We start from the raw sequence: 19,791 nt of genomic DNA on the forward strand, positions 1-19,791 counted from the left end.
TAGTACCCCTCCCTATGGGCCATGACCTATGGGGTTCTTCTTCAAACCACCACGTCTGCTTTTCCATATCAGTTATGTCTTCTGCATGGGTGGGTCTTCATCTTAGTGCCACATAGTGCAGAATTGTTCTGTTTTATTCTCAGGAAATACCTTAAGAAATACTAGCGTCGAAAAAAAACAAGAGGATAAAATTTGCTGCTGCCCAGTGTGTTTCTGGGATAAAAACAAAAGATGTCTTCCTCCTAAATTCTCCAATTTGTTGTTTTCTGGAAGCTATTCTGTTGACCAAATCAATTTGAATTATAAAAAAATTATTCCTGGAGATATTTTGGCAAAAACGGAACATAACTAAGAAAAAAGTTCTTTATATTGTTTTAGATGGAATTTTTAGGTACGTCATTGTGAAAGTATTTCCTTCAATCATCCTCCAGAAAGAAAGAAACCAACCAGCCGACCCCAAACTGGATGAACATTGCCTTTTTGGTAGTTGTAGAGAAGATAGGGTGGGTGTTGGTGGTGTCTAGCTCTGAAGCCCATGCTGGCCTTGACCTCATCATCCTCGTGACTTTCAGGTGAAGGGATCACTAGCGCACGCTGCTTGGTCTGCTTCCCTCCCTCAGTCTTTGAAATCTTTAACCTTTGAAAGCTTTATTGGGCCCCATACCAAAGCAGTGTTAAAGCAATTGCTTCGTGTGATTTTTGATTTTTTTTTTTTGTTTGTTTGTTTACTAAGGTGGTGGTTCTCCAGGTCTGAGGTATTTGTGTAAACTGTCAAGATGTTCAGTTGTGGTTTCTACAGTGTTTAGTTGTAAAGATTCTACAATGAAAACAATAGACATTTGAGTGTAAATAGAAAATTATATTAAGTATACATTCGTGCTCTAGAAAATATTCCCCGGCTACGACTCAGCTCGTAGATTACTAAGATGATAGGAGAACTGTTAAAAGACAGAAAGCAGCCATGAGTGATACAGCTGTGTCTGCAGTGCCTCCCAAAGGCACATGGGTGACTACATGTGCACATTGTGTGCATACACAAAAGAAATAAATATTATTTTAAAACTTAAAGGGCTAGCAAGATGATTCAGTGGGTAAAGGTGCCAGCCACCAAGCCTGGCAACCTGAGTTTGATCCCCAGGTCGCACATGGTAGGAGGAGAGAAATGACTCCTGCAAGTTTTCCTCTGACCTTCATACATGTGCTGAGGTAAGCATGCTCTCTCATGTGCACACACACAAGTAAATGCATTTAATACTTTTAAGTCCTGTAAAATTTAAACATGATTTGAAACACATGTAAGGTTGTCTATATACACTCTGTAATAGGCAGGTTCCAAACAGCAATCAAATCTAGTGAGTCTTAAGGAAGGAGAAGTACAGACTGCCTGGAAACTCAAGTGTCTTCAAAGCTGAGACTTGAAGAACTGACATGAATGAATTATTTGGGAGGTGAAGCAGAGTGTACCAAAGGGTAGAGGCAGAAAAGAACACCAAATAGATCAGAATATGGGCAGTATGATCATCCTCAGACAGGAGAAATGTACATTCCCATTTTCTGTACCACAGTGCTAACAGTACAGCCATCTACATCTGAGGCCTCTGTACAGACTTCTTTTTATTTCATCGGTGACAAAACCTTTTTCCATTCTATTCACATTGGCCAGGTGTAGTGGTCTTACCTACACTTCCAGCTTTAGGAGCAGAGGCAGTAGAATCAGGAGTGGGAGGCTAGCCTTGGCTGCATAGCAAGCTAGAGGCCAGCATGGTAATCTGTACTTATTTATGACGGCTTTCTTGCTACAAATAGCAGAGGTAGTTATAGAGACGATAAATTAATTAAAATTAAAAATATTTACTGTTGGGGACTGGAAAGATGGCTCCGTGGTTAAGAGCACTGACTGCTGTTTGAGAAGAACCAGGTTCAGTTCCCAGCACCCACATGATTGCTAACAACTGTCTGACTCTTTCACACGGACGTACGTGCAAGCAAAACATTGATAAACATGAAATAAAATAAAATACATTAATTAAAAAATATTTACTATTGAGCTGGAGAGTTGTGGCGCAGGCCTTTACAGGCAAATCTCGGTGAGTTCAAGGCCAGCCTGGCCTACAGAACTAGTTCCAGGACACAGAAAAACTCTGTCTTGGAAAACAAAACAAAAAACCCAAAACAAAAAAGCTCTACTATCATGTCCTTTCCAGGGAAGAGTTTGCTTTTTTTATTTGTTGGCTTTTCAAGACAGTTTCTCTGCTTTCCCCTGACTATCCTGGAATTCATTCTGTAGACTAGGCTAGCCTTAAACTCAGAGATCCAATTTCCTCTGCCTCCTGTGTGCTAAAATTAAAAGCGTTTGCCACTATGCCTGACTGAACTTTTAAAAATTTCAATAGGATGATATACTGTTTACAAAATTGCACACTTTTTGATGAATGTAGGTCCATGTGTTTATGTATAGTTGCATGTTTGTGTTGATGCTCATGTGCATGTGTGGAGGATAGAGGACCTTTCTCCTCTCCCATGCTCCCCATGCTCCCTGTTTACTCAGGAGATCTTGTCTTTTTCTACTTCCCATGTAGATTATATCCATGTAAGTCTGTCTTTGTTATCTAGGTTCTCTGGGGTTGTGGACTGTAGGCTGGTTTTCTTTGTTTTATATCTAAAAGTCACTTATGAGTAAGTACATATATTTGTCTTTCTGGGTCTGGGTTACCTCACTCAATATGATGTTTTCTAGATCCATCCATTTGCCTGCAAATTTCAAGATGTCATTTTTTTTTTGTGTGTGTGTTTTTTTTTTTTCGCGTTGTAGTACTCCGTTGTGTGAATGTACCACATTTTCCTTATCCATTCTTTGGTTGAGGGGCATTTAGGTTGTTTCCAGGTTCTGGCTATGACAAACAAAGCTGCTATGAACATAGTTGAGCTCATGTCCTTGTGGCATGATTGAGCATCCTTTGGGTGTATACCCCAAAAGTGGTATTGCTGGGTCTTGAGGAAGGTTGTTTCCTAATTTTCTGAGAAATCACCATACTGATACCCCACATCCTCTCTAGCATAAGTTGTCATCAGTGTTTTTGACCATGCTTTTAGGTGTTAAAGTGGAATCTGAGTTGTTTTGATTTGCATTTCTCTGATGACTAAGGATGTTGAGCATTTCCTTAAGTGTCTTTCAGTCATTTTAGATTCCAGAGGACGTTTCTTCTTGATTGTGCTTAGAAACGCCATCCAGTGTGGCCTACAGCTCAGTAATCAGACTAGCCAATGAGTTAACTATCCTCCTCCCTCTGCCTCCCCAGTGGTTGGATTACAAGCTGTGCCACCATGCTTAGCATTTTTACATGGTTACCTGGGGTCCAGTTTAAGCTCTCATGCCCGTAAGGAAAGCACATTTTTCACCTGAGCTGTCTTCCTGTCCCTCAACTTTAGTTGAGTTTGGAGTGCGGTTTTTTTTTTTTTTAAACGTAGAGCTCCTTCTTTGGGATGAGTTGTATTTACCCCCCCCCCCCCCCCCCAAACCCCTCGTGTGTGTTCCCAAGCCTGCTTGTGGAAGCCAGAAGTTAATGTCAGGAATCATCCATGAGGCAGGGTTTGTTTATGAAAACCAGAGCTCTCCAATATGGCTAGTCTTGAAACCATGTGCTCTCGGAATTCTGCCTTTACCTTCTGAGGCTGGACTGTGTGGTCATTTACGTGAGTTCTGGGGACGCCAGCTCGTCCTCATGCTTGCATGGCAAGCGCTTTAACCACCGAGTCATCTTCCCAGCCTGTTTTACTTGTTGAGATAATAAACTTATAAGAGCAAACTATTAGTTTTTGATCAAATTATGTTCTCTATATAAGTATCATGATTGAACACTTAAATATATAAGAAAGAGGTGACAAGAGATGAGAGAGGTAATTACTTTTTGTGCTATTGCAGAGACAATTCTAATTTTCTTAAAGATGTTTATTTTATTGCTTATTTGTTTATTATATATGCATATGTCTGTAAGCACCCTCAGGGCGTTGATCCCCTTGGTGACAGACTTACAGGTGATGGTAAATCATCTGATTTGGGTGCTGGGAACCGAGCTCCAGTCCTGAAAGACCAGCATGCCCCTTAACTGCTAAGTCATCTCTCATTACCTAATTGTATTTCTGTGTGTGTAGGGGGACATGCCATGGTGTGCTTGTGGAAATGAAAAGACAGTTTTGGAATCTGTTTTCGTCTCCCTTCTTATGGGTTGGAGGGATCAAATAAGTTGTCAGACGTGTGCAACAAATGCCTTGACCTGCTGAGCCATCTCCCCAGCACCTACGTTTTGGTTTAATTCAAATTTTTGCATGGTTGCTCAAAGCTGTACTCTTTTCCAGGACAGTCTGGTCCACTTAGTGAGTTCCAAACTAGCTTGTGCCACAAGGTGAGACCCTGTCTCAGTCAAACAAAAAATCCTAAGAATCCAAAAGAAAGGACTGCTGTAACACTTTCATTTTATAGAGAAGGAAGTTGATAATGCAGAGATAAGCCGCACACCCAAAGCCAAGAACTTGCATTCAGTAATTAGCAGGTTGGGGAATTTTTCTTTTTCTTTCCTCTCCCTTTAATTCTTTTTTTTTTTTTGGTTATTTTTGATGTCTGTCATGTAGCCTAGATTGCCTTTGAGCTCATTCCTTCTGGCATGTCCTGCTGTGCGTAGCCAGCTCAGGATTTTAATTCATCTGGTGGTGGAGCCTGTGTTTGCACCATTGTATTTTACTGCCTGTTTGTGGGCATAACAAGGGGTGAGGTGGGAAAATTGGTCAAGGTTCAGATGCTATATTAACATAAATCACTTTTAAAAAGAGAAATACAGGCCAGGTGGTGGTGGTGCTCACTTTTAATCCCAGCACTTGGAAGGCAGAGGCATGCGGATCTCTGTAAGTTCTGGTCTACAAGAGCTAGTTCTAGGACAGGCCCCAAAGCTATAGAGAAACTCTGTCGAGAGAGAGAGAGAGAGAGAGAGAGAGAGAGAGGAAAGAGAAGAGAGAGAGACAGAGAAATAGGTTATTTTCCTATAGTTATTCCACAGCATATAGTTTACAAACTATTTTTGTCAGGAAAAGGTAAAACCTGTAAGAGTAACCCGAGCTGTGAACCTCTGAGCCATCTCTTCAGCCCCACCTTAAATCTTGTTGATTGCCATGGTTGTGGGAAACAAAGTATTAGATGGTGTTTAATATTCCGGGAGTGCCCTCCCTCAGGCTCCTCGGTTCTCTCTCCAGCTCAACCAGTCTTCAGTTACTTCAGCCTCTGTGTGTTCTGCTCCTCAGTCCTTTCAGAGGTTACCTTGTCCAAGCTTCTGCAACATGTTTTGTGTGTTAGCACCGGGGGTATTTGTTGGCTTTGGGTGCCTTACTTGCTCTGTTAAAGCAGCTTTCCAACCTCAGAAACCCTTTTCTCTTCTTCATTTCCGTATCTGTAATAGATGCTCAGTGAATGAAGGCAGCCCTGAAGGGCCAGCTGGGGGGGTTGGTCCAGAAGGAACTCACTTTTTTCGATTATAAGGCAGGCAGTTCTAAATACAGGTCACATAGAAGTAGGAGAGAGACTTGAAGCAAAAGATGTGGGCATCAGCATGCACAGTGTCATGTGTATATTGGCTGCCTAATTCTGAAAGTGCCTTCTGAAGTCTGAAACTTAAAAGTTTGGTTGAAATTGTGTATACCTTTTGTATTTTGTTCCTTTACTATCTCTCTTTGAAAACGAATGTTAATACACAGGTTTTTTTTTTTTTTGAATGCTTATGGATCTGCTAATTTTAGTGTGTGAGTGCTTTAAATCTTATTTTTAATTCTTTGTAAGCTAGAACACAGAAAGAGGCCCTGGCATGAACTAGGGTAGTGTACACTCTGATTATATAGTTGGCTGAAGCTGTGCCTGATAGAGGGCTAAGTCTGTACTTCATTGTAAAGCATTTCTTCTTACTATTTGCTTTGCATCTTAATGTAATGAGAAAAGCATTGCCGGTGCTGGTTGTACAGTGATGAATTAAGGGCCAGTCTTTCTAGGTGTGGCATACCGTGGTAGTTTCTTCTATGGCTGAGGCAGGAGGATCACAAGTTTAAGGCCAGTCTGAGCTACGTAGTACCTTGGGAGCTAGCACCAATTTTTTTTTTTTTAAAGTCAGGTTGGGTAGCTTACACCTGTGAAGCCCAGCACTTGAGAAGCTGAGGCTGGAGGATTACAGCAAGTTCCAGGCAAAACCTGGCCTACATGTAAATTTCAGACTAGTCAGAGCCGCATAGCTAGACCATAGGTCCAATATCATATATATATATATATATATATACATATACATACATACACATACATGTATATATATAAAACCCACTAAGCCGAAACAGTACAGGGCTGGTCATTGCAGAGTTTTTAAAGGCTTTGCTTCATTTCTTTCTCTTCATAAGCAACCTTAAAAAGATTGTCTTCTTTTTCTTTGCCCTTCAGACTATCTATCCAGTGAGATTTCTACCTGATCACTTTATTTACATTTATCTGGAAAGGAAGTATAATGCTCTCTACATGTTAGGAGTTTCTCATCTATTTGTATGTGCACACATATGTCACATATATACGTGGAACATCTTTTATTTATTCTTTGACAATTTCATACATGTAAACAATACATCTTGGTCATATTCATCCCAACCCCTTTCTCTCCCACTTCATTCCCTCCAGAAACTTCCAGCACACCCTTCCTTTCATGTTCTCTCTCTTTTTTGGGGGTAACTTAGTGAGTGTTGCCTGCTTGTGTGCAGGTAACGACAGCTGTAATGAGTTCATGAGCACAAGGCTGTGTCGTGTCCAGAAGATGGCATTTCACAACACTCCCAATTTCTGCCCCCTCCCCCAGGATGTTCTAGGGTGTGTGTGTTCTTGATACAGACGTCCCAGTTAGGGCTGAACACCCAGGAGTCACTTACTGGGTAACTGGATCTCTCAAGTCTCTCCGTGAGCTGCTGACACTGCAGAATTTTAAAGCCTCCACAAGCTTGAGGATATCTCTAATCTATATTTTGAAGCATAAATATTTAGAAGACAGTTTGACAGCTTGTCTATTTAACAACAGCAGAGGAGACAGAAGCTGAGACGCAGTCTGAGGATTTAGCAGACGTAAAAGGTCTCTCTTGTAGCACAACTATTATAAACCCAGAGACAGATATTGGGGCTCAAACTGAACATCAGAAAAGCAGAACAGCCAAGCAACTTGAGAGTTTTAACCTCTACCAAGGCTCAGACAAACAAAGGGGCGATCCTGTCCTCAGTGTGACTGCAAACTGCAATGCTCTCTACCAAACCTCAGACTGCAATGAGCCCTTGTCTCCTCCTGCCTTAAATACCCCTCTGCCCAGCCATATCACTACCATCTCCACCTCCCTGGTGCTGGGATTAAAGGTGTGTGACTTCTGAGTGTTGGATCACCTTTGTGTTGGATCACCTTTGTGTGAGGTCTATTTCTTTTTTAGATAGCTGCAATCTCGTAGCCCAGGGTGGCCTTGAGTCCTGAAATTAAAGAGGTGTTTGCCACCACTCCCTGGCCTCTAGTGGCTTATCTCTGCACATTGATCTTCAGGCAAGCTTTATTTATTAAAACACAAATAAAATATTACTATACTCTCTAGTGGCTGCCTGCTCTGCTTCTCTGATCTCTCAGCTTTCACCCCCTTAATACCTTACTCTGGGTTTTTATTATTAAGAACAATTAGAATTTGTTCTACAGTTTCTGTTTTGTTTTTGTTTTGTTTTATATAGGGTCTCTGTGTGTAGTCCTGTCTGTCCTGGAATTCACTCTGTAGCCCAGGCTGACCTCAAACTTACAAAGATCCTTTTGCCTCTGCCTCCAAATGCTGGAATTAAAGATGTGAGCCACTGTACCCAGTTTCAAGCAGTTTTTAACTGCGGTTCCCTCTTTACCTGGTGGCTTTAGGTTGTGTCAAGTTGACAATAAAAGCTAAGACAAGAGGTAATCTCTAATTCAAGGTCTCATTGTAAGATTTAAAGGAAGTAATGTATAGAGAACTGTCAGTGCTCAGCAAATGTTAATTGCTCAGTGTTGGTTGTATTCACTATTTGTTTTGCTCTTTATTATATAGTCCTTGACTCAACAAATAAAACAATTCCTGGAGAGATTTGTGTATAATTTCAGGTGACAAATTGTAAGTCAGTTGAAGCTGAAGTATGAGTACGTGGACATGAAGATACTTTTGTTTCTGGTTCTGATGCTAACACTGTCTCTCCTAAGGCAAACGGAGAAAATGGGACAAAAGATAGGAAGCAGCTGTTAGTTTGGGAGTGTACAAAGCAGCTTACTGCAGAGAAAAATGGAGCCTGCTGGGAAGAGACCTCTCTGAAGGGCTGAGAGGTGGTGGTGGTGGTGGCAGTGCCCAGAGAGAGCGTTGTGCCAGCCCACACGCTAGGGTAAGCTTACACGGTTGCTTATCACATAGCAAACGTGTGGGAACGTGATTTCTGACAGACTTCCTGTGTGCACACAGGGGCATCTCAGAACGTGGTGCCTGATTAGATTGGTGGGATAGAAATAGGCTTGAGGGAGGTTGCATTGACCGGAAAGAGTTAGTCCTGGTTTCACAGAGGAAGGATTTACATAAAAAAGACAAAACTTCAGAGTCTCCTTCTGTCTTTGCTTAAAGGAGTTATGTAGAACTTGCTTATCAAGAAGCTCCCTCAAGGCTGGACAAGGAATGACCCGAGAACAGTTTTTAAACAGAACGTGTTTAAACACTGGCCAGACAGAGTGATATTTTGATCTTTCACATGTTTAGTAGAGTCTCTAGAAGGATCATGCCTTGATAGTAGGGCTAAATTCTAGAGAAAGGGTTATTCTCATTATTTTTTTTTTCTTAAAGTAAGATCAAAACAAGCTTTAAAGGATCAAGTTGATCTATAGATTTTGTAACTGACTTTCAAAATAAAGCCCAATAATTTTCAAAGGACGATAGAAAAATCCAAGTACTTGAACATTGTCATAGTATCTGGAATCTAATAAAGCAATTTATTCAATGCAAGAATATGTGAACTGTAATGAAGAGATGGTAGAATCCAAGAAATAAGTGAAATTGGCAAGTTTTATTTAGGGTTTGTGTGTGTGTGTGAGCGAGAGAATATGAGAAGATTTTGTGTGTGGCCATGTGTGTGGATCTCAGGACAACTTTGTGGGGACTGATTTTAGAAATCATTGAACTTGAAAGCATAATGATAGAAACTACCTAAAAAACACAGAATAAAGACTCCAACAATATAGATGGAATTGTACTTCCAGAAATAAAGGTGGAGAAAAGAGAATCTTAAAAAAGACTGTTGAAAATTTTCACCTTTATAAAAATCTAACCTAATTGGTTGAAGTTCAGTTAATCCTGAGAAGAATAAACTCATAGGAGATTATTTAAGGCAGATTGTAACCAAACAACTGAGAAGTTGTGTTGGATAAAAATAGCTGAGAAAATGTTATTGAGGAACAACAAAAGAAGAAAGATTTCTTGGCAAAACCAAAGTAAGGCAGAAAACAGAATGGAATATTTTGAAATGGTAGGAGGTAAATTGTAAAACCAATTACCACACACAGCCAAAATGTCCTTTAAAGGCTATATGTACTTTCCATATATGGGAAATTGTCCTACCGGGAGTAAAGGTGGCTCTTTGTGGGGAAGGGAAATGATATCAGATGGAAACTTACCTTTACAAAGGAATCGACGGCACCAGAGGCAGCAGACGAGTGAGATAAACACATTTTTATTATTATTTGATTTCTTTACAGGATGATTGCTTTATTACAGAATTATAACACACTGTGGCTCTATAATGTATGCATAAGATCTGTGACCACAATGATACAAAGGACAGAAGCAGTAGTGGAAATAGTCTTAAGTTGTATGTAAAATGGTATAACCTAATTTGAAGACATGCTATGATACGGTAAATGTGCATATGGTTAAAAGCCCTTAGAATAATTGAGCAAAACTTAAAAGAAAAATATAGTTAGTGTGTCTGTAGATGTTTAACTAGTCAAAGTTTGGAAAAGGGGAGAAAGAACAGACGGTTGGGACAGGGAAGAAATAAATAGCAAGATGGTAGATCGGTGTGATTGCATTGGTTGGTGTAAACATTTCAGTGTGTGGTGATGCACACTTGCTATCCTAGCTCTCAGTAGCTGGAGGCCTGAGGGTGACACAGCTCAAGGCCAGCCACTGTTAGTGAGTTTGAAGGCAGCCAGAACTACAGGACCCTGTCAAAGGAAGGAAAGAACAGACTTTAAGAATATCACTAAGGAGAAAGAGGATCATTTCTGCTGTGTGATCCCCCAAATGCCCTATATTAGGGGTTCAGTCCTAGATCCAGCATGTTTGTTATGTGTGCCACTTGTAGAGAGAGGTCAGAAGAGGGCATTGGGTCCTCTGGGACTGGAGGTAAAGGTGCTTGTGAGCCACCTTGTGGTTGCTGGGAATTGAACCCAGATCCTCTGGAAGAGCAGAAACTACTGAGCTATCACTAGAGGATGGCCTTTTGAAAATTTGTGGGAGTAGGGTGGACTTTGTTAGGTTTGCTTACAGTCTTTTCATTTTTACACTTGAAAAGTTTCCTCCCTTTCCCAATATCTACCTTTTCTACTTGTTGATTTTGTGGATAATAGAAGTTCTACAGGTATGCAGATATAACACAACATAGCAAGGGCCACAGACCTTGTACAAAGGAATATCTAGCGGTCAAGATTTCAGATGCTCTGCTAGTGTCATTGACGTTTACAGAGAACCAGTTTGTCTGGAACTGGGAGTTGGAGCTCTGAATTCCAGAGCTCAAGGCATTGATTGAAAATTTCAGTGTTACGACTTGCTGTGCATAGTCTTTTCATAGACTTTGTTTTTTAAAGAACAAGTTAAGCATGTTTGAGCCATTGTTTGGATTTACTTTGAGCAGAAAAGTGTCTGAATTTATTGCACATACCTGTTAATAGAAGACACACCAGAAGACATTTTCTTCTCTGCATATCAAATCTGCCACATTTGGGATAAGTGATGATTTTTCCTCATAACTAAGGACATTAATGTTTCCCCTGTTGGCCATTTACAGAGACGCTTTTATATATCAGGTATCTTAACAGTGGAACGAAGCAGACTTGCTTTTTACTCTGTTGCTCTGTTTAAGAAGCACGGGACTTTTTCCTTGACTCACTTCTGCCTCAGCACATGGGAGTGGGGAGCTTTTGTTTCTTGGGTATGGGCAGCTGTTGAAGGAAAATTTCTAGAGGAATGACTTCATAAATTAGCCAAACTAAAGAAAGGGATATGAGGGTGATCTAAGCAGAGAAAAACAGACCTGGAGACTTGGCACACACTGGAGACTGCTGTTGACAAGATTCTAGAGGGATTGAGACTGAAGATAATCTGCCAGGTCATAATCTGTCAGCTATCAGGGGCTCTTCCTCGGACTTCTTATAAATACAGCCTTTGTTCACTGAGGCTGGGGATCTTTGAGATTCCCTCCCCACCAACCTCTTCATAATTAATTAAGGCAATAAATTTGTCAGTTTTCAAAACTTGGATTGAAAGAGAATAATGCCAGGGTAGGGGTATAAACTGTTGTGAGCAGGCTGCGACTTACTCTGTTTTCCAGGTTGACCATTGCACCATAGGCTTTAGAAAATGTGTGGTTTAAGGGAAGGGGTGGGGTTCTACAGAAAATGTTCAATATTTTTAAAGTTTTAAAGGAAGATTTATTTTTATCATTTTATCTTATGTATATATTTGTGTGTCTGTGTGAGGAAGATTTATTTTTATCATTATATATATATATATTTGTGTGTGAGGAAGTTATATCTTTATCATTATATATATAAATTTGTGTGTCTGTGTGGGGTCTGTGCACACACATATGTGCAGATTCCTGAGGGTCCAGATCCTCCTAGAGCCAGAGTTAGAGACGCCAGAGGTCCAGGATGTGCTTTTAACTACTGAGCCACCTCTCCAGCCCCTTTTAAAGTTAGTTTTTTTCATTGTATTTCTTTACGTGTGTGTGTGTGTGTGCGCGCGCGCGCGCGTGCATGCGTGCATGTCAGTCAGAGGACAGATGGGAGTCAATTCTTGCCTTCTACCTTGTGGGGACTTGGGATCAAACTCAGATCATTAGACTTGGTAGCAAGCGCCTTTACAGGCTGAGTCATCTCTTTGGCCACAAGGAAACGTTTAGGATTTTACTTGGGACTGTATGTAACTCTTCCTTTCTCTGAGTCATTATAAAAATAATAGTCCCAACAGTCTGAGGGTGGGGTTGGTAGAGGTTACTTCTTGGGCAATCGGAAGTCCTTGACATGAAATCAGGCCCATTTGTGAGGTTTGTTTGATTAATGTTCTAACAGGAACTGAAGCAGTGACCGTTGTTGTTGGTGAAGTGTGCCAGACAACTTTACCTGTTCAACTTTCCACGAATATGCACAGGTTTGCTTAATTGTGGATGTTCTTTTTGTCCCCAATGAGACGGCTGTCTTGCAGCTATCCCAGGTGGTGATTATTTAGTTAGAACATGTATGATCATGTATATTGCTTTTCATTTCTCACAGTAAATCGGGTACACATTTTCTTGAATTTATGAATTTGACATTTCTATTCTGTTAAATCAAAACATGCTGTATGAAGAAGCTGTAGGTACATGGAGAGATAGGGATAGTTCTTTTGGTTTTTTTTTTGTTTTGTTTTTTGTTTTTCTTTTTTGAGACCAGGTTTCTCTGATAGCTTTTTACAACAGGCATTGCTTTAATGAAATAGTTGCCTTTGTGAAAGCAAATTATTATATGAGACATATGTGTTGAAGTACCTCTTGGGACAAGCACCAACGCAGCTGCTGTGTTATATATAGTCATGTTTTGTTAGTGGATATGAGTCTGGTAACTAAACCTTTTTTTTAAATATTTATTTATTTATTTATTATTCATACAGTATTCTGTGTGTATGCCTGCAGGCCAGCAGAGGGCACCAGACCTCATTACAGATGGTTGTGAGCCACCATGTGGTTGTTGGGAATTGAACTCAGGACCTTTGGAAGAGCAGTCAGTGCTCTTACCCTCTGAGCCATCTCTCCAGCCCCCGGTAACTAAACTTTTATACTTAGTATTCTCACACATACATGGCCTTAAGAAGAGCAAGGTGCTGGCCATTATGTAAATCTAGAATGATAATATTGTTCATACAGTCTTCTTTGTGCCTGTTTGTATGTGTACACACGCACATAAGTGCATATAGGGAGTTATTCTTAGTTACTCTCAACTTATTTTCTGAGACCATGTCTCTCACTGAACCTGGAACCCATTGTTTGGCTAGCTTGGGGCCAGCACTCCACAAAATTCTTCCTGTCTCCTTTGTAGCAGTGGGATTACACGCACACGCTACCATACCAGTTTTTTACGTGGTGATGGAACTCAGGTCTTCATACTGAATGGCAAGTGCTTTACCGACAGCCATCTACCTCACTAGCCCTTTACTTACTGTTTTTTAGCCTGAGTTTGACCTGCATCATTGATCTCAATAGTTGAGAAGCTGAAGCCGGAGGAGGGTAGCTTGAACCAGAAGTTGAGGCCTGCTTGGGCAATATCATAGCAAAAAGAAAAAAATAAAATAAAGCCCATGTTAGAATTAAACTTAAGCATAAATTAACCATGCTTACACTTACCTGACTTCCTTCCCCCCCAAAAATAAGAACAGTGAGTGCGGTTTCTTCTGGTGTGTATAGTGAATGCATTTGTACATGTTTAAGAGTGTGCGTGTGTGTGGCCGGGCAGTGGTGGCGCACGCCTTTAATCCCAGCACTCAGGAGGCAGAGGCAGGTGGATCTCTGTGAGTTTGAGGCCAGCCTGGTCTACAAAGGGAGTTCCAGGACAGGCTTCAGAGCTACAGAGAAACCCTGTCTCGAAAAACAAAACAAACAAACAAACAAAAAAAAACCAAAAACAACAACCAAAAAAAAACAAAAAGTGTGTGTGTGTATGTGTGAGTGCCCACACATGCATGCGGAGGCCAGAGGTTGAAATTGGTGTCTTTTTTTTTTTTTTTTGAGACAGGGTTTCTCTGTAGCTTTTGGTTCCTGTCCTGGAACTAGCTCTTGTAGACCAGGCTGGCCTCGAACTCCCAGAGATCCGCCTGCCTCTGCCTCTCGAGTGCTAGGATTAAAGGTGCGCGCCACCACTGCCCGGCTTGAAATTGGTGTCTTTGAGAAAGATTTTATTGGGTACCAGGAAAATAATCAGTTCTGTAGAAAACTTCTAGGCTCACTCCCTAGAGATTTCGATTTGGTAGTTTTAGCTTAGGGTCCAGGAATGTGTATTTGTGGAAAGAACCTAAGAAACCTCAATTCAGATCTTAATATTACAGCAGGTAGCTGTCTACTAGGCAACCCCCACTCCCACTCTCTTGTCCCTCCGCCCCATGCCTACCATGGTTTTTCAGATGGGGAGAACGCCTGCTTAACTGGTGATGCATAAATGATACACAGATGTGAAGAAAAAGGGTTTAATGATTAAATTGGGGCTGGATTTCTATAATCCCTTTGATACTCTGATTGCTTTGTATTTACATCTTAAAGTGATATGCTTTCCTTCTCTTTCCTCTTTTAGTAGTTAATGTCTTCCTTCTGTAGTGCTCCTTCCCATTAGCACCTGTGATGTCATTCTTTGGTCTGCCTTCTCGCTCTGGTTATGGAGAGAGCCTTATGATCCTGAAGAAACCCTAGCTTTGGTCACACCATGGTCAAGGGCGTTCAGGAGATAAAAGCAGCTGAGTTGTTGGGGCCAACAAGCATTGGGGGAGATTGACCATGAAGTAGCGTTTGAAGCTGAATATTGGCACGTGCTTACTTTGAGAGCCGGTGACAAGAGTTCAGCTCTCCAGGCTGAATCCCGTGCTTTTCTTCATTCCAGTCACCCTCACCCTAATTCTCATATTGTCATCTAGTGTTTTGGTTCGATTCTGATTTTAAGATCTCTGAATTAGTAGCTGCTGTTGGGTAAATGCCTTTTTTACTGTATCTTGAATTCTAATTGGTCTTAGTAAGAAAAACCTGGAGTCAGATTTAGGGGTAAACCCGGAAACATTAGAGATTCAGAGCAGCTAGCCACTAGAAAGACTTCTTACCTCTACCGAATCCTCAGACTGAATGGGCTAAGCTCTCTCTGCAAGTCCTCAGCCTGGATGCCCTGAGCTCCTGTCTCCTCCCGTAATTCATTCTTCTCTCTGCCCAGCCTGTTTCCACCACTCTAGTGCTGGGATTAAAGGTTTGCGCCACCACTGCCCGGCCTCTGGCAGACTAGCGACTTGGCTGCTAGCGACTTGGCTGCGCACTCTGTTCTTCAGGCAAGCTTCATTTGTTAGACCACAAACAAAATATCCCCGCGTTTTACAAAGCGTACTGCTCAGCAGTTCGCTGCTAAAGAAAAATGCTAGGCTGAAGGGTAAAGGTTCTGATCTAAGAGCATTTTCCTATTTTAGAGCATACCCCATAAATGAAATTATAGTATATAGCGATTTGGAGTCAACTGTGAGTTGTGTTATCAATACCTGTTCCTTCTGTTTTTGTGGTAGGGTTTTGGCCTGAGCCTGGGCTTTGCATATTAGCTTGTTCCTGTTTGTTTACTTTTATAAAATGTAACACTTAGTTTCTTCTTTTCCTCCTAAACTTTTTTTTTTTTTAAGTAAATACTTTTGCTTTATACCTAGGTGACAAAACTCGCCCACCTTCCTCAAGCCCCTCCAGTATTATCCGGCGCACTTCCTCCCTGGATACGCTTGCTGCTCCTTATCTTGCTGGGCACTGGCCCCGAGATAGTCGTGGGCAAGCAGCACCCTGCATGAGGGACAAAGCCACACAGGTAGGTTTCTTTTACTTGTTCTATCTACTCTTAGGCACATCAGAATTTCCTCAGAAGTGTTTCTGAGGTTCAGGTTCCCTGGCTGAGCTTCCAGATACTCTCCTGAATTGTGTTTCCTTGGAATGGAATGTACTTTTCAAGAAGGTTTCAGAAGTAATTCCCTTACAGATAGGTAATGGTGGGTGTACTTTTACCCATTTGTTACTTAGAAGTTAGGGTAGAATTTTACAATATTTTCATATCTGGAATTTGGGTTTGAATATTTGTAATAGTAGGTTTACTCTGCATAGTATTTAACATTTTTGTGTCAAAAACTTCATATACTGGGAAATTGTATTATATCACTAGTACTCTTTAATTATTGTGTGTCTGCATGCCTTTGCCATAGAGTGTGTATGGAGTCAGTTCTCCCTTTCCCCGTTACATGAGCTCTGAGCTTGAAACACAGGTCGTCGGCAGTGCACCTTCATAAGTTCCATCACAGGCCCCATTGCTAACGGATCCATGAGTGTAAACGTCTCAGAAATGGAAGTTCCATACTTTTACATTTATAAAACTGATTAATTAAAGGAATTTTAGAAAGTTCATTCATATAATGATTCATATTCATAGTTAAAGAATTGAAGTTCAATAATGTGCAGGCTTTTCATGATTGCATGCTAGTTTGGAGTTTCTTTTTATAGTATTACCACATTGTAATTAATTAAATATTTGTATAATCCTTTTTTAAAGACTACATAGATTTGTCTGGAGGGAAAGAAAAGATTCCTGTTGTTTTTTTTTTTGGTTTTTCGAGACAGGGTTTCTCTGTGGTTTTGGAGCCTATCCTGGCACTCTTGTAGACCAGGCTGGCCTCGAACTCACAGAGATCCGCCTGCCTCTGCCTCCCAAGTGCTGGGATTAAAGGCGTGCGCCACCACCGCCTGGCTTCCTGTTAATTTTGAAGATAAAGAAACTATGACAGTGAGAAGTTATATAAGGTACATAGGTTCTCAAGGCTAGGAAGCAGAAAAGTCTTAGAAATAAACTTGACCCCAAAGCCATAACCTTAACCTGGTGCTGGGATTAAAAGTCTGTGCTCCCACACCTCGCCTGAGAGCACAGGAATACTAACTACTGCTACCGTTCCTCTCTATACTCTGCTAACAGCCTACACCATATTAATAATGGACATGAAAGGGAGGTTAAAGTATTTATAATTAGCTAGTGCTAAGGCACCTTTGGAGAGCTTGTGGCATTTGAAATGTGCTGGAGAAGTGGCTCAGTGCTCAAGATCATTTCTCTTGCACCCGCATGGTGGCTCTCAGTCATCTATAGGCACACAAGGTGTACATACATGCATGCAGGCAAAACATTATACACATAAACAATAAAATGTTAAAAGACTAAAATTTGTTCTAATAATACTTCTGACTTTAGCTACATTATTTAACAGAATAAAGTCCCGATGCTATATTGTTAACTACTTCTTATTAAAGTAACTTTTCTCTCCCCTCTACATAGACCGAGAGTGCGTGGGCTGAAGAATATGCCGAGAAGAAGAAAGGGTCTCATAAGCGCTCAGCGTCCTGGGGCAGCACAGAGCAGCTTAAAGAGGTCAGCAGTGTCCTGTGGCCAGTTCCTCTCCTGGCCAGGGAGGGCACACATGTGTCCGTGCTCATGTGTGAAGGGTGTATGTGTGTCTGTGCATGAACATGTGGAGACCAGAGATCTGTGTCACTCGACCTTTTGAGATAGGTCTTTGACCAAACCTCTTGCTGTACAGTTGTTTTGAGCGGCCCCATCAAATGAGAGTAAAGACTCACACCCAGATTCCTTGGTCAAATAAGCAAGTGTTATTTTCTGTCAGACAGGGCTCTCTCTCCTAAGCAGGGTTTGGGAATATAGCATTGACCATAGAGAAAAGTGGGACTTACATAGCCCTCCAAAATGGCAAGACCTACAGGGTTTTCAAGAGGAATTTCAGAATTGACCAAAAGCAGCTTTTTTTTGTTAGTTTTTTTTAAAGGATTTTCTGGGCTTAAGGTGAAAGAGAGGGAGGAGAGGGAGAGGATGAAAATGGAAGCAGGAACAGGCTTCATATTTCATCAAAACATAGAAAGCCGAGAGGATAGAAAGTGGTGGAGTAAGTTCAAAGCCTCCCCCAGTGATGTATTTCCTCCAGGAAGGCTCACCTCCAAAAGGTTCCCTTCTCCTCAGACAGCATCATCTGGTGGGACCAAGAGTTCAAGCACATGAACCTGTGGAGGACAGTTCTTACTGAAACTAACACCCTTGACTTGATTTGTAAATATCAGTTAATTTTTGTATTGGTTTGAAACTCGTCGAGTGGTGGAGCCTTCTTCCTTTAATCCCAGCTGAGTTTGGGACCAACCTGGTCTACAGTAGAGCGAGTTCCGGGACAGCCATAGCAGTTACACAGAGAAATTCTATCTCAAAAAACAAAACAAAACATTTTTGAAACTCAATAAAGAAATCTAAATAAAAGTTGATAAATGGTAAAGGCAACAAGGGAATAAGTTATTTCTAAGCACAATTTAGAAAACTCTTTAGTACTTGAGAAGCTTCAAGATTAAGAACAGTGTTGAGTACACTTCCGTTTCTCTTTAAAGGAAATATATACATGTATGTGTGAATATATATATTCAATTAGATTTTGTAATATGGTTTAAAATTTCAAAGTGTTAAGGGTGAATTTTACTGGTTCTTATTAAGCAAGAATGTGTTTATTTGGTATGGAAAACACTTTTGATTCTGCCTGTTTTCCTTCTTTTCAGATTGCAAAATTACGCCAGCAATTGCAGAGAAGCAAACACAGCAGTCGTCATCATCGAGATAAAGAGAGGCAGTCTCCATTCCACGGCAACCATGCAGCTATTAATCAGAGCCAGGTAAGGAAAGAAATGGCTTTTCTTGTAAGTGGTTTCCAATTGTTTAGGGCAGAATGTCCAAAGCCATGTGAGTAGTAATGACAGAGACTGATACAGAAAGCCTAAATTACAGTTTGGTCCTTTATATAAAAAAGTTTTCTATTTTGAGTTGATAAATTCTCATGATTATTAGTTTATATAGGTTGTATGCAATAGAAAATGAGTAAAGGAATATTTTTTGAAATATTTTGAATGTTGTAAACCTATAGTTTGATTCTAGCTCCTAGTAGGTTTTTCCCAAGTATAATACTATACTTAAAAAACGTGATTGAGGGGGTTGTAGTTAAATAGAATTTATTACTCTAGCAGAAGAATGCCCAACTTATATCTCCAGCTCTGGGGAATCCAATTCTTACCCTCTTCCTAGGCATCTGTATTCACATGCACAGACACACACAGATGTACAAATACACAATTAATTACAAAGTAAATCTTAAAAAATAGAAGTATTATTGGATGTTATTGTTTGTGAGAATCTGAAATGTTAACTGTCAACAAAGATATAAACGTTAATATGGAATAACTGTCGTCATTGGAATAGTAACGGAAAATCACCATCTTTCCATTCAAAGGGCTAGAAACTCATGATTTTACTGTTCTCATCCTTTCTAATTAACTCGAATAACTGTTAATTTCTTTAAAAGTAAGACTGCTCTGTATTCCCGATTGTATTTTCTTTCCAGGTCAATTTAGGGTTAAGATTGAATTTTACCAAATTAAATGGTGCATTATAAGAGGTGATCGGGCTTTGAAGTGATTTTTGAATACCATTTTATTAAGCCGGGCGGTGGTGGTGCACACCTTTAATCCCAGCACTCGGGAGGCAGAGACAGGTGGATCTCTGTGAGTTCGAGGCCAGCCTGGTCTACAAGAGCTAGTTCCAGGACAGGCTCCAAAGCTCTACAGAGAAACCCTTTCTCAAAAGAATACCATTTTATTAATGTGAAAAATTTTAGCTAGGTATACTGACAGAA

The 19,791-nt window shown here is 40.6% G+C and overlaps 1 protein-coding gene across 1 annotated transcript in view; it reads left to right on the forward strand.

Moving 5' to 3' along the window:
- LOC121458877 (protein FAM117B-like) overlaps positions 1-19,791 on the forward strand; it is a 51,310-nt gene that overhangs the window by 16,390 nt on the left and 15,129 nt on the right. The window contains exons 2-4 of the mRNA XM_041668233.1: positions 15,736-15,887; positions 17,391-17,483; positions 18,665-18,778. Of these exons, the coding sequence (XP_041524167.1) occupies positions 15,736-15,887; positions 17,391-17,483; positions 18,665-18,778 (359 nt within the window). The remainder of the gene's footprint in view (positions 1-15,735; positions 15,888-17,390; positions 17,484-18,664; positions 18,779-19,791) is intronic.

The sequence above is a fragment of the Microtus oregoni genome, unplaced genomic scaffold, assembly GCF_018167655.1.
Source record: "Microtus oregoni isolate MIOR12 unplaced genomic scaffold, Mior012 000018F_ref0000195, whole genome shotgun sequence".
NCBI classification, from domain to species: domain Eukaryota; kingdom Metazoa; phylum Chordata; class Mammalia; order Rodentia; family Cricetidae; genus Microtus; species Microtus oregoni.